The 15,688-nt window shown below is 41.5% G+C and overlaps 1 protein-coding gene across 5 annotated transcripts in view; it reads left to right on the top strand.

Moving 5' to 3' along the window:
- Window positions 1-15,688, top strand: part of app (Palmitoyltransferase app) — a 136,444-nt gene that overhangs the window by 59,818 nt on the left and 60,938 nt on the right. For all 5 annotated transcript variants that reach the window (XR_010849857.1, XM_067085545.1, XM_067085544.1 and 2 more), the window contains exons 4-5: window positions 2,543-2,701; window positions 2,886-3,023. Coding sequence is in view for 4 of the 5 variants with exons in the window: in XM_067085545.1 (XP_066941646.1) it covers window positions 2,543-2,701; window positions 2,886-3,023 (297 nt within the window). In the remaining variant the exon portion in view is untranslated. The remainder of the gene's footprint in view (window positions 1-2,542; window positions 2,702-2,885; window positions 3,024-15,688) is intronic.

Raw genomic sequence — 15,688 nt, forward strand, 5'->3', positions numbered from 1 at the left:
CTTTCGGACCCTCCATTTAAGCCCCTTCATTCCTTATCTCTCAGGGATTTAACAAGAAAAACCCTCTTTCTGGTTGCTTTAGCTAAGGTTAAGAGAGTTAGTGAACTGCAGGCCTTTGATAAGAAAGTTGGATTTTCACGGGGAGATGCAGTCTGATCATTCACTCTCATGTTTTTGGCCAAGAATGAAACTCCGTCCAATCCCTGGTCACGTTTGTCCACTATCAAGAACCTGACGGATATCCTTGGACCAACAGACCAAGAGAGAGCTCTTTGTCCAGTAAGAGCATTGAAGCATTAGCTCGAGAGGACTAAGAGGATCAGAGGCCCCTCTCATAACCTCTGGTGCTCACTCAAGAACCCCTCCTGTCCACTGTCCAAGAATGCTTTGGCTTTCTTCTTGAGGGATGTAATTCCTGAGTCACACTCGGAAATCCGAGAGGATAATCTTACCCATTTTTAAAGTCAAACCCCATGAGATAGAGCAGTCACCACTTCTTTGGCTTTCAAGCGTAACTTATCACTATCCACAATCCTTCAATCCACCTGTTGGAGGTGTAGATCAGTGTTTGCTACTCTTTATTAACATGATGTGGAGACATTGTGCAGAAACTGCAGTACGTTAGGTCCATTATCCGTAGCTGGCATGCTATTGGGGGACGAAGGATAGGAGGTATCCCTTCTATTTCTCTGTCTCCTCGCCTTGGTACAGGTTGTTGAGTTTTGGGAAGCTTGCGGGTACTTTGTACCTGGAGTACCTGCCAGTCGTCGTTTTTAATGGATGGGTAGTGGTTATTTTATATCAAGTAGGTAACAGAGTTATCTGGTTGTTTTTGTGGTACTGCGCCCAGGGCAAGGGAATTTGTTTTTATATCATAATGCTTTGGCAGCCTTCGGAGTACTCCTCGTCTGCAAAGCTCTCACTGAAGTAGAGGCGCTCCATGGCTTTACCACCATGCCACTGTGGGTTGAGATGAGCACCGATCAGAGGCAGTATCTTCCTGCTGTAGTTCTCTCACCAGGTAAGGTTACAACAAGCATTTCATCAATGCTAGCTACCTTTCTATTTCCAATTCATCTCCATTACTGAGTGTTTTTGAGTAGTATATGTCCATGTATCCCACCTCCTGCCAATGTGGGATTCAGCTATGTAATTACTTGGTAAGTTACTTATATAAAAATGACATTTTTATAATAAAATGTATACTTACCAAGTAATTACATGATGGGAGCCCTCCCTCCTCCCCTCCCATGGACATAGGGCACAAACAAATTGAGCTTTACAGCTAAGTTGTACTATTCTTCCCTGAAAGTGGGCAGGGTTAGTTACCTACACCAAAACAACAGAAGTGCTACTGCAAATTTAAAAATTTCAGATGTCGCGATAGTTAGAAACTAATAGCTATGTAATTACTTGGTAAGTATATATAAAACTTAACTTTATTATAAAAATGTCATAATGTATTTGTTGAGTGAAATTTATTGCTCTCTGTTAAATCATGAGTCACTGAAACTGGATTAAACTTTGTCATCTTATTTCCCTTGAATGAACCATGGAACTTGTTAATTTTAGAATAACTTCATTGGAAGTTCTATTAATAAGACAAGGTATGTGTATCTTTGAAATAAACAGATTGTACACTGCCTTTGGAGCAAATGTAGCTAGATAAACTTTGTCAGGAATGAACTGTGTCATTGTGAATGAAATATTTACACAATTTTATTTCAAGCTTGTGAAGCATAAAATAAACCTGGTAGATTTGACTTGTATTTGCTACCAATTACTTAATCTCTTGATTTCTACATTCAGTTATGTCACTTATAGATGTTAGTATCCCAAAAGCATAGAAAAATTGCAATATACTGTACATGCTTTGTTTTAAGTACAGATGTGAACAAATAAAACACATCAATTGAAATACAAATAAAGTATTTTTATTTCAGAATCTTGTAAGTAATGTTCTAGTACTTTAATTGTTTGTAATGTAGATGAGTATGGGATTTTAAAGTAGTACAGTACTAATTAAAAGAGTCAGGTGTCTTGTTCAGTTGAATTATACCAACAGACTTTGTTAAGTACACCAAATGAAAACTGAAGCAATTTGCTATGGTCAGTTGTATTCCATATCTTGTGTCAAATATAGATTGGAACATTCAATTTAGGAGTGGATACTTATACACATTGTCTTTTAATCATTCCTTCGAGGTATGTTGATCTGTAGGTGGTTAGAGACAAGGGGTCAGATAAAAAGAACTTACTTGGTATTAAGCAAGGCTTTCACTTGTATCTTGTTATGGTCTTGATACCTGTAACAGCTATTTTCTTTAAAAATCATTACAGTACTAATGAAGAAGTAATTCCACCATATATAGTTTTATTGTATTTGAAGATATTAAAGTTTTTTGCTTGTATATTATGTTTGTAACTTGCAAAATGGTCCGCATGGTGGCTGGGTTGATTTGGTTGGCTGTAGAAGTGTTAAGAACATGATATCAATGGTATGGTTAAATTGAGGGGTAGTAATGATTCTGCTGCATTACAGAGGTGCCTAATTCCGGCAATGGCCCAAGATTGCGTCCTCCGCCTCGAACGAAAGAGATATCCGTTAATGGTGTTACAGTCAAACTTAAGTACTGTTTCACTTGTAAAATATTCCGACCGCCTCGTGCGTCCCACTGCTCCATATGCGACAATTGTGTCGGTGAGTTAAGAGTTCTTTTACTCTAGACGGATTCTAATTTTTCTCTCTCTCTCTCTCTTTGTCTCATATTTATGATCTGTTTTATGGTAAATATAGCCTGCTGCTGAAATACATACCATTCAATGTGATTCGTCACCTTTTTTTGAATTTGTTAAACTTTTTTCTCTTTTTGTATTGATTCCAGAGCGTTTTGACCATCATTGCCCTTGGGTGGGTAACTGCGTTGGTAAGAGAAATTATAGGTACTTCTACCTTTTTATCTTATCGCTTGCATTCCTCTGTGTCTTCATCTTTTCATGCGTCATCGCTCACCTTGTCATGTGTAAGTAATGTTTTAGCTGTTTTTAAAGGTAAGATTTAAATGACCTAAATTGCATTTATTATGCCTCCTTGAAAATAAATTACAAGTCAACAAAAGTCTTGAAACCTGCAGATAGTTAGGGCTGTCACTTCTTTTTCCTCAGATCTTTTTCATTCAGTTACATTTCTAAATTTCCTATTTCTGCCTAGTAACATTGCTGCAGTCTCCTTGATTTCATATGATTTGCCTTGCCTTACTTAATCTGTTCATGAGAAGAGAGAGTCATAATTTCATTTTGCAGTTTGATTGGGGGAATACCCCTCACTCACCTGCTGTCGCCAAGCATTTTTTCTTTGACCATGTTGAGAAGAGGACATCTTGCTGTGGTCTCTCTCTTGTCTTACTGAATGTTAGGAGGATATGCATTTTTTGTGACTTTGGCTGTTTGTGTGTTTGTGTGTGTGTGTGCGTGTGTGTGTGTGTGTGTGATGGGTTGCTTATGGAGAAAAAACAAGATCAGCAATGTGTGAGGAACCTGAGCATCTGTGTAGGCACTTTCATGTCCCCCTTAAACATTGATTCTCACAAGTACTGTTCTTTCTGCAAGAGGTAATTGTGCACCTGCATTTCCCACTGCAAGGAATGCATTTGTTGGTCCTCGTTGCAGTGGGAGAAGTTTGGTAGAAAGGGGAGGAAAGATAAGAAGCAGTCACTGGTCTCCATGGAAATGCCCCTGGTGATGTTACTGAATCCTACCAGTTCCTTCCTGTATGCCTGTATTATTTTATCCCACTTCTTCCTGCTGGTACTACCCCTCTTGGTCCCTGGAGCCGGGGGGGGAGGAAAGGGAGTTACTTGTAAGAAGGAGGGATCCTACTGCTCGCCTTCCTTGGAAGATGAATTGGGTGCTCAGGCTAGGGCCTCCAATGGGCGTGTTCCAACTTGAGTACCTCCTTTGCCTTCTACACTAACATGTTCCAGGTTGCAAGTGGTTGTCCATAGAGTATCTGCAGAAAATCTGGCCTACCCTGAACATTCTGGCCTCAGCGAAGGAAGAGTCTCCTGCTGCTGCTGCTCCTCAGTGTTCATTAAGGAGGGTGATCCTCCAGTATTAGTTTTTGCAATAGATGATGAATACACCAGCACTGATTTGTCTTCCAGTATTGGAGATAAATAAGGCTTGAGACAGGAAAGTAAAGAAGCATTCTCGACATTCATCCTCCTATTCAAGCTTCCTCTTCCTTGTCTTTGATTCTTCCCTCTCTTGCAGGAGGAAAAAGAAAGGGATGTCTAAGAACTCATCCTGCAAGTAGTACCATAGGCTTCAAATAATCATTTTTCCCAGTCTGGGTGGCAGGAGCTCACAATCACCTGCAGGTGGTCACGTAGCTTCTAGCAGGGCTGACACAGGCTTAACTGAGAATACTCTGTATGCCATCCCAACCCATTTAGACAGGGACTGCTCCTGCTTGTGTTTATTTGGGAGCACCTGTAATTGAGTTAGAGCATCCCATTTGCTGTGTGTGCTTGGTCTCAGTGTCATGCTCATACATTTATCAGGGTTAACTATCTAAGTACACTAGGTAGAGCATGGCAACCCACTGTCTCTGTACCATTGAAGTCCATGGACCATTTATGTGGCGGTAACATGGTAAGCTCTTCTTGTACATCTGTGGAATGACACCTGATCAAGCCAATACTGCCTTCCTGCTGGGTGCATGTGAGTTCCCTGGATTGTGTGTGTGTCAAGCATGAGTTTGTTTATGACAAATCCCTTTCAGGACTTGTCAGTGTAGGGAGAACCTTTTTACACATGGCAGTCCACCTCCTGTGAGTGTGGTCCTTCATGAGCACAGGAAGGTAAGACAGTGTGCTAGCACATTCCTATAGCCCTCTGAGAACTTGATGCTACTGAGCATAGGGAGGCATAGGCTGTGCTGAGTTTGGCTGATCCCAGTGTTGAATGCTGTTCAGAGGTTGGATCTTCTAGGGCATGTGGTGTTAGCCCTGGTACACCCAGTACTGACCAGACACCACAATCCAAGGAACGGATAAGAGAGCAGGTAGTCTCATCTTTCTTTGTTGTGAGAGAAGATCCAGTTTATACCTTTGAGGATCTGTTTGGGCCTTGATGGCCCCTCTCCTCCAGAACCTCAGCAGGCTGCTGAGCTAGAACAACATTTTCAAGATATCAAGCTCATTCATGATAATAAACTCAGGGAGGCTACCATGTCTCCACACCTGGCCAGGTTCTTGTCTTTTGAGCTACCTTTGGTTGCATTCCTGAAGTTAGCTTGTTCATCAGGTGATTGAGTCCCAGCTTGCACACAGTGTCTTGGGCCAAGTGAACTCAGGTCTGCTGGTCAAGGAGTTCTTGTCATCCAGCAGATTTTGGAAGCTCATACCCTGTCCCTCATGCATCAGAGGAGGTACAATGCCTTGGAGGACTCAGAGATTATTCCCTTAGTGTTGGAATTGTCACTCAGTGAATTGACAAATAACCTCCTGCTGTAGAGACATGGCCAGGAGAGTACATCTTTCTCTGCTGCCAAATCAGATGCCATTGTGCCTGCCGAGGCTTCTAGTGACATGATCTTTGGTCAAACATGGCAGGTTTCACCATGACCTGTCTCATCTCAGGAAGGAGAGCAAAGTTCTAGAGGTTACAGGTGTAAGGGGGAAAGGCTCTGACTTTTCTCTTACCAGACTGCCAGCCATTTGGGTAACTTTGTTCTGAGGAGGAGGGACATGGTTTTGTCCCTTTTCTCTAGATGAGTGTCCTAAGAGACTAGTGTCACTTAATAACAGCTTCCTGTTACTCTTTCCCAAGAGTAATATAGAGGTGATGGCAAAGAGGAGGAGACTGGAGTTTTCTTAGTCTCTAATCCACTACAACATCTTTCAAACCCTCAGTAGCCAAACCTTTCAGGTTCCAGGTTTGGGAGGAAGCATGCTCCACAAGGGAGGGGAACTTTCCCAGCCTGTTCCCTCTCCTCCCCTAGTTACAACTGGGAAAGGGGAAAAAAAAGGAGTGGATCACTGAAGGTGGCAATTTTCCTCATCTGCTGCCGCAAGTAGAGGGATGTTTGTCATTCCATTCGGCAGTGTGGCTGAGATGGACCAGAACCCTCAGAAGTTACAGTCCTCTGGGATGGCTATGGGATTTGCCTCAAGGACTGCTTCCCTTCCCTCATTTAGGCACCAATACTGTTCTGTTTTTATCTTCAGATTCTACATAATCTCTGGCCCTGACAGTGGAGGCGGAGCTTATCAGAAAGGTACTTTATAAGTCATAAAGGACCAGTCTCCAGGCAGACCTGCCCAAGCAGCTGACAAAGTACCTGGGCATGCTCATAGACTGCAGCAGCCAGTCTTTTCATCAGACTCACATGAGCATGCTCAGGGAGATAAAACCATTTTGGCCTGGCAGGTTGTCCTTAACCTCCTGTTTGTCTTTGGAGAAACTCAGTTAGCATGGATGAATCCACCTGCTCACTCTTCAGTGGCAGCTGAAGAAGCGCTGGTCAGCTCCACACAATCTCCCCTCTTAACTCGTGCCCTTGAGTTGAGAGACCAGGGATAAACTAACATGATGGCTAGATGACAGTACCCTCTTAACAGTTCCACTGGACTTCTCCCCCTAAATACACCTGTTCACAGATGCATCAAAAGGAGGGCTGAGATGCACACCAGAAAGGCTCATTTGTTTCAGGTGTATGGGGGCAGGACACACTTTATCAGCTTATCAGTGTCCTGATAATGCAGGCAGGATTGCTAGTCCTGCAAGCATTCCAGGAACATTTGATAGGTCACTCAGTAGTGCTGATTAGAGAGAACAAGTCTTAGTGGCTTATGTCAGCAAGCAAGAGGCAAATGGCCTGTATCCCATTGTGCATGGTGGCATTGTAAATGCTTGAGTAGGCAGAGTCAGGCTGTGGGTAAGGAGCGGTCCTTACATCCTTGAATAGCGAAGAGGCTATTTGAGCTCTGGGGTTGCTGATGCTTGACCTGTTTACCAGTGAGCTGAACAGAGAGCTTTTGGTGTTCTCTTTTCTTGTTTTAGATCCATGGGCATAGATGGAAGGTGCATTCCAACACCTGGGACAGTCTGGACATGTCTGCCTTTAAGCTTGATTCACCAGGAACGACCACCCCAGGTTGTAGGATGACCTTGGTTGCTCCTTGTTGGCCTCAAGCAGAATGACAGCCAGTTCTGCTCAGTTGGTTGAGGCACTGAGAGATTTCCCCATGGCCCACTTTTTTCATCGGCCACATGGTCAGAGGTACCATGAGGCAGTGCACTTCCTCCAGCTTCACACTTTGGAGGTCATCCAGTGTAACCTATGAGAGTGAGGCTTTTCATGCAGGACTGGGAGGAAAATGTGTGGGTACTGCTCTCATTCCTCTGCAAACATTTACCAAGGAAAGTGAGCCATCTTTTGTGATTGGTGTAGAGCCTTTCCCTGTCAGAGCATCTGTTGAGCAGGTTGTAGACTTGATTGTCCACTTTTGCAGAGACTAGCTCTTCTCACTCATTCTCCCCAGTAGAAGTCTATTGCTCAGCCTCGAGCCAGGTTTTCTGACTGATTGCTTTGCTCTAGTGGAGATACCCATGCTCATGAGGAGTTGAAAACAGTTTTGTCCTCCTATGGAACATCGTCCTCACAAGTTGGATGTGACCCTCATTCTCCATAGCCTAACCAAAGGGCCTTCTAGCTCCAGGGGAAGCTTTGGACTGAGAACTCACTCTCAAGATATATTTGCTAGCCCAAGCAAAGCATGTAACGATTTACATGGATATTCTGTGTCAGAGTTATATGGACTCTCATTTAATCTGGCACTTGGTTGTGTGAGGTTGGGTCTCTCTTTCAGTTTAGAGGTAATCAGATGAGATTATGAGTTGTGTGGGCACCCAGCTATGTTCAGACTAACTACCTTTTTATAGTATAAGGCTGGGGATGTAAATGCTGTAACATAACTACCCTGTTCACCCAGTTCTAGAGTCTGTATGTGAGGTGCTGCTCCCTCTGTTCTCCTTTAACCCCTTCCCTTACTAGCTCAAGTATACTAATAGTGGGGGCTGCAAAGGGAAGATTTAGACGAGATGGGGACTGACTGGACAAAAGCATGAATTTTTGTGCATGTAATCTTTAGACCATGTACTTCTGATCGGAGACTGGTGCCATGAAAGTTATCCAGTGGAACACCCTTTTTTTCCCCACGTATATTTGTGGCATGTGTATTGAAAACATACATTGTGAAATCCTACTGATAACGTTGCCTGAGGTAGATCCAACAACTATAACATCTTTATTGTAGCCTATTCACATTGGTTAGGTTCTGTAATATGAAAGGTAGAACATTTTATTTAAAATCTGAAGTGATGGCCAACTTTGAAGTTAAAAAAAAAATAAATTCACCATTGCTAAAAACATACATACTGCATTATGCTGTTGTGGAAATGTTCTTGGCATACACTCCAATCAAAAGACACACGCCAACAGCTGCCAGGCAGCTACGCAGTTGTGCCAGCTGTTGCACTAAATGAATCCAAAGTGGAAGTTTCAGGGCCTCCAGATGCATCTCAGAGAATTATAGGAGATATAGTGACAGCAATGAAGCAGGAGCACAACTGGATCTGTACAGCACTAGAATCTCTACAGAAAGAAAAACTTGAGAAAGGTGATACCATAACATGGAGAGCTTACCATGCTGCACGTCAAGACACATCTTTGAATGAGATTCAACCGGCTCTCACAGCTACTTCCCCTCTTTTGTGAAAAAGAAGCATCTGTTGCAATGCCAAAGCAATGGCATGGATGTCGTTCAATTAACAGCAGACTTTTTGAATCCAGGACAGATTCCTGTTCTTCCCATGGATGCACCGCTTTATGCACTGGCAAAACACATATAGTGGGAGTGGCCAGAGACACATGGGCAGTCAAACTTTGGTATGTAGTCATGTTTGGAGGCCTCCATATCGAGATGGCAATGTGGAAGACCTTTGGCGACTACTTGGAAGATTCCGGTTGGACTACTGCACTGACAGAGGCAGGAGTGGCCTCTTCTGGTACAGCCCACTCTTTTCTTCGCTGCTGTCATCATTCGAACAAGACAAGCACATAGGTCAGTGCACTGGCCTTAGCTAAATTCCAGGAAGATGCTTTCCTCAGCACTGATCAGGAACACAATGCTGAAGCTAAAGAGGCATGGAGACAAGACATGATCAGGAAGAGCTCAGCATTCTAGTACAGTACTGGGACACAGTACTTCATTTGGAGCTCTTGGGCCTCGTCTTCATTAGAGCTCACACAGGAGAAGAACTTCTCACTCTACATAGAACCCCTCAAAGCACTGGTGCCATAGTTCTTTGCTCTGGACCATCCCAACTACTCTTGGTGGATTCCCGTGCATATCCGAGATATGGAAAGTCTACCCCCGTCCATTTTAGAAGAGCTCATGCAACAGGGTCACTGGGTTGTTTCCAAGACAACCAATTGCTTCTTATCAATGCCAATACTGTAGATCAGGCCCATGAGCAAAATGAACTGTCAAGGGAGCAGGTGGGGCAGTAGGACTTACTGAAAGCCTGTCAGCCTTCCACAAGTGGATGCTGGCAGGACCTGAGCAAGCAAGACCCTTGCAGGAGTTTGAGAAAGAAATCCTCGGCGAGGGAACTGAGAAACAACTGCACCATGTGGAGAGTTTGGTCACCAGGAGAGCCTTCCAACAGCAGGCTTTGCACCTTGTGAACGCCATCAGCGAGTTGGGAAATCCATTTCTCAATGATACCCAGGAACTTTAGACTCTGGATATGCAAGATTTTGTCAGTGACTCTGTTGTCAACACAGTCCGCAGTATTAAACTCATTGGAGGAGTCAGTACTATGACTACAGACAGTCAGTGCTTGTGGATCACACCAGGTCTATTCATGAACCAATAAAGAAGCATGGTTTTCCACTCTTTCGGTCTCCAGCAACCAAAGCCAAAAAAAGACAAGCTGACAAGATCACAACCCTGAGAGCAGATGTTGATCTTTTCTCATGACTGTACGTTGTAGCACTGCACAGAGAATCAGACATCAGAACTTTCTTCATGCATGAAAATAATCCTTAAACTCCATCTATTTCTGATAGAAGACTGCGCCTGGGGAAAAAAGTGATCTCTTGACCTACTTCAATCAAGTAAAAAAAGAGAGAGCTATTAAATGCCCCTGATACGGAGGAACTGAAAGACCTGAATGTGCCTGCATGCCCAGAGGAAGCAGATGAAGTGGCGGAGGTCCTTCATGTGCAGCCAGAAGTTCTCACTTCATTAGAAATAGCAAACGAGATAGAACCCCCAAGAAAATTTGACATCAAAGTTCTAGATGGAACTGCTGTTCATAACTTTCTCCCAACTGCAGGGATAGCAACATTTAGAGACCCTCCCATTCCTCAGAAACCAACTAAATAGTGCCAAGCATCTGGATATGGTGTGGGACATGTCCAAGAGAAACAGCATCAAAGAAACAACCAGAGAAAAGAGAGGGAAAGGAGTATGCAGAAAGGTTGAGGCACAGAATAAGATTTCCTGCCAATGGCAAGACTTTCTACATGATCCATACAATAAGGAAGAACTACTTGCATTCCCTACAAATGAGATCAAGCACTGTGTGTTTCCTCTACAAAGAAGTCATCGTGACGTTTGGTGATGCAACTGTGTGCAGAGGATCAGACCATCAGATACCTCACTGTGACCATGAGGAGGCTGACACCAGAATGGTGTATCATATGCAAGATGCCATAGAGAATGGCCACACCACATGTTTGATACATACTGCAGACATTGATGTCATTGTCATCCTCATTGGGAAGTACTACCAATTTTGCTCTGTTTGCCCAGCAGTTGATGTTTGGGTTACATTTGGTGTTGGAAGAAAGTTCAATTATAGCCACATCAATACATTCGCCCAGGCTGTAGGAAAAGACAAATCCATTTCCTTGCTAGCTTTTCATAGCTTTACAGGCTGTGACCCTGTAGGGGCTTTTTTTTTATTTGACACAATTGGTGCAGGATGATGGGAACAGATTCAGAGGTTAAAGAAAACTCTTTCCACCTATCCTTATTTATTAACCTTAATATTACAGTGGCCTGAAGACCTTCGAACAGAACCTTATCCTAATTTTATTTACATTTGCCACAGTTTAGCAGTTATCATCTTTCAATACTTAACCTAACTTATTTCCTACTTACCACTAAAGTTTACCAAAACAGTCTTCCTATACTTAACTTAGCCTAACTTAATACTATCAATAGTCAAAATTATTATCAACAAATAGTCCAACTCTGGCGTATATCCCATTCAGGTTCCTTATCTTTCTCAGCACTTCATCTCAGAATAATCCAAGACAATCACGAAAGTCAACACAATTTGGGGATCACTACAGAGTTTATTTTACCTATGACATCCAAGCTGAGGGCAGAAATTACTTTGGAATTTCTTCAAGCAGTCTTTTTCTACACAAAAGCCCTTCTCTCCTTCCAAACGAGAATCTGAGATCTCATTCACAATAAAATTAGCCTACAGATATTAAAGCAATTTCTCTAACCTTGATCCCATTTAGGACAGTCACTGTCTTAACTGACATATGATAACTTCCACACTGTGGAACTTGAAAATGGTTCGGTCACACCAACTGTTTGACTGCTTTGGTAGTTGCCCAATGTCGATTTCCTATTCCAGGTAAAGCCTCTTATGGTTCAGTTGAAGGGAAGCCAATTGCTCTACCCTATCACACTCAAGCAAACTGCAAATAAAAAAGAAAGAACTACATGAAAACATATATCAGACATTCATAACAAAAACACAAAATAAACATAATAATAAAACATATCACAACAACAAAAACAAAACAATCAATTCACACAAACCATCTTTCATCATACAAATCCAAACTTAGCCAATCACAGCTCAGTATCTTTCTTCTTTTGGGGAGGAAAACAGCATGCCTGGGAGGCATAGAAGTGCTATCCAGAGGTGACATGGAAGTGCTATCGAGAGGTGACAGATGCCTTCAAACAAATGGCAGGGAGTCCATTTTGTGAGCATGCACCCTCTTCAGAAGGCTGGGGACAGACAATGAAGTAAGAGAGACAGTTTTGGAACCCAGTACAGGCAGTCCCCAGTTAACGGCGGACTCAGTTAATGGCGATCTGGTTTTATGGCACTTGTCTAGCGACGAAAATCAGCAATATTCGGCGCCAAAAATCGCTGATTTCCCCTTATTGGCGCCGATAATTGGTTAATGGCGCTGATACATACCTAACAGAGGTGCCGACAACCGAAAATCGGCGCTGATAAGCCCTGAAAATCGCCGAAAAAGCACCAGAAATTGCCGATTTTCGGTAAGTGGCGATTTTCGGTTATCATCACACCCCCAGAATGGAACCCCTGCCAATAACCGAGGACTGCCTGTATAGACAACAATGCCAATGGTGCCAAAAACTTGTAGTGAATTACTGAAATGTAGTTGCCAAAGTGAAAGAAACAACAGTGGAAGTGTACACACCTCTGCACATGCAAATGTGACAAATGAACATGTTTGGCAACACTTGTAGTGAATGCTATGTAAGGCTTCTGATAGTTATTATTGCAATGCAGCTATCATTTTATAGTTTGGTGTAAGTTGACACTGTTCTGATTTGTCATTATATATTCTCTTGTAGTTTTGAACAGAAAAAAAGAGCACCATCATCATCCTCTCTTTATTTCCCATTTAGTGTATGTTAATTTTATGTCTTTGACTTTGAACTTTAAGGTTTCAACTTTAGAGACTGTACTTGTGTTGTGTGGACTCCCGTTAACTGAACTAATTATAAAAAAAAATAAATAGAAGCTCAGAATATAGCTGGATACCACAGCATAGGACCAGTCCTTAAACACACATTAAGTACAAAGGTAAATGTGACCTTCCAAACAAGCCATCAGAATTCTTGGCACTGGTCTTGGAAATGTTTAAAATGGTGTACAGAATTGATCCTCAAACTTTGGTACTTTAGTCCAGTCGGTCCCCACCATATCCTCTACAGCCCCCACTATAATGAACCATAGGTTACTTACAGTCACCAGAATACTTGCTCATTACCTTAGAATATCCCTACTTATTTTAATGATCCCAATTTTAATTGTTCTGGTGCATTCAGTTATCAGTCCTTCCTCTCCCATTAGCATGCATTTTCTTCAATAAATGGCAGTATGTTGTGTTTACTTGTAGGATGCAGCCATAAGTGTCAAGTGCCCTGAGTGCTTGCTGCAATACATTCTTAATTTTGTTGTCCCATAATCTTCCACAATATAAATGAATAATGAAGAAACCAAAGTGATTAATAATTAAAAAATAAAATCGGCTAATGTAATTTTTTCTATTTTTGTTATTTTTCTATGACTCGTGTTTCTTGGCGATCCTGTATAGAATATCTAAGAAAACATAAAAAATCCCAATTTTTTTTTTTTTTTACTTATTTGCAAAAAAAAAAACATTCAAGGGAAGAGGTTAGCAAGAAAGGGGGAGTGAGAGCAGTGGTAGAGCTGCAGTCTGAACTCATCAGTTTGTGGTTGCAGAATTAACTCCCTTCCGACTGGAATCATCTTAAGGGTGATTTCTTGGTTCTCTGATCCTTTCCTTACTTTAGTGATGCTGTCTGTACCCTCACCCAAGCCCTGGACCCTACTGCTCTGTCATCCTTATGCCAGACTGGGAGGAGGTTACTGGAGGCATTGTATTTCTTGCTTGCAATCATGACTAAGATTGGGGCATTTCTATGTGGGATTCAGTGCCATTCAGTTGTCAGAGAGGACCACCAACCCAAGGAGTGAGTCTGCTGTGTAAAAGGCAGTAGTTTTTATTTCTGTAGGAAGAAATATACAATTTTAAAATAACAGGTATTTCTCGTATGTATGCAGACCAAAGCCTTTTATCATAGTTCCCACTGCAGCCACCCCACTTTGTCTGAGAGACTGAAGGAAAAAGTGCTTGATGACGGTAGGTGAGTGAAGGGTATTCCCCCACTCACCCATCATAACCACCAGTTAATGACCTTGTTACCAAATTCAACATCTCCCAGCTCACAGTAAAAGTATAAAGGCTCTTGTTCCTATATCTGGGAAAAATACTACAGTAATTACTTTAAAATGTGATACATTTTTGCTAAACAGCACTGAACAATAGGTAATAGGATTAATTATCCCTGCTTAACAGTTCTTAACATTTCTGCAACCATTAATTATTGGTGTGGGTAAATGGGTTCTTTACATCTTGTTGCTATATAACTGTACACTGCATTAAAAACATTCTCAAAGCAAGTATTTACTGTGGGAGTAACTGTCATACAGTTCAGTAGAGGTGTCTGAAACCTTAAAAAATGTGCATGTCAATTTTTTTAACTGTAAAATGACAGCGTATATAGATATTGTATTGAAAATAGTTTGGTATATTTAAAGGCCAAACGATGTTTAGAAGTAAGATATCACCGTGAAATTAGATATGGTATATAATTAAAAATACTGTTAGATGTAAGCAATTGGACAGACATAGGTTGTGTCCAAGCTTACATTTTACAGTATGATGATTTGATGAGGAGCATAAGGCTGAGGGAGATATCTTTTGTCTAAGCATAGAAAGTGACTTGAGGGTCATCTGAGCAACATTACCCACTTTTACATCATAAGTCAAGTAATATTCAGATATGTGTGTGATGTTCAGCTAATTGTAATGTTTGAACCCACTTTTATTTACCTAATAATCATGAATTTGTGAAATACTTAGTAAAGTTCAAGTTGAGATTTCTATAGTAGGCTACATGTCACATATGCATGCGCTTGAAATTTAATATTTTAAAAATAAAACAATACTCTGTGGCGATGAACAATAAACCGAAAAAATGTGCCAATTCATTAGCACATGACACTCATCAAAACTTTTACAATTCAAATGCCTATCCAAGCACTTGTTAATTTAAGCTTTTGGCATAGAGGGTACTGCAAGAGAGTATAAAACATATGCACTTTAGAATCACTAACAAAAAGAAATAAAGGACTAAATGATAAACAATAAACAAGCAAAAGCACTCTTAATTTTTATTAAAACATCTTCCACCACTGTATATTAGGGTTCATTTCTTGTAATCATTTCAAGCCTTCATCAAATGAATTAAAAAAAAAGCATACCAACCTTTCACTGTGCACATCCTGGCAGCAAGCAGATAAGTTAGTGTCAGATGTACTGCATTGCCTTTGTAATGGCTACTTAGTCCATGGTTTTGTCTAATTTTTTCAATTCCAATCCTTACCTTTTTTTCTGAAGTCTATCCTACTTCTGAAAGTATGGAGTATATGGTGCTAAAATCTGAGGTAATTTGGGATTTTTCAAGAGTTTATATCTGAATGTATTGTTTCTCCTGGATACTATGGGATAGTGAAGTGGTGTGTATATTGAATGTTAGTTTTAGGTTTGGTCCTGATGCCCAAGGTCTGCCATATAAGGCTTGCAAAGAACCTCACTTACTGTGCTCATCCTCTCAGAAACAAAAGTTTCACTCCATTTGTTATGTGTAGAGCATTTACTGGATTATGAATTATCTTTTTCTGGACTCAGGCATATTCAGTCTGTAACAGAAACCAGTAAGTTGAAGTCTGGTAACCCATA

Source organism: Macrobrachium rosenbergii, chromosome 42 (genome assembly GCF_040412425.1).
Source record: "Macrobrachium rosenbergii isolate ZJJX-2024 chromosome 42, ASM4041242v1, whole genome shotgun sequence".
In the NCBI taxonomy this organism is placed as follows: Eukaryota; Metazoa; Arthropoda; class Malacostraca; order Decapoda; family Palaemonidae; genus Macrobrachium; species Macrobrachium rosenbergii.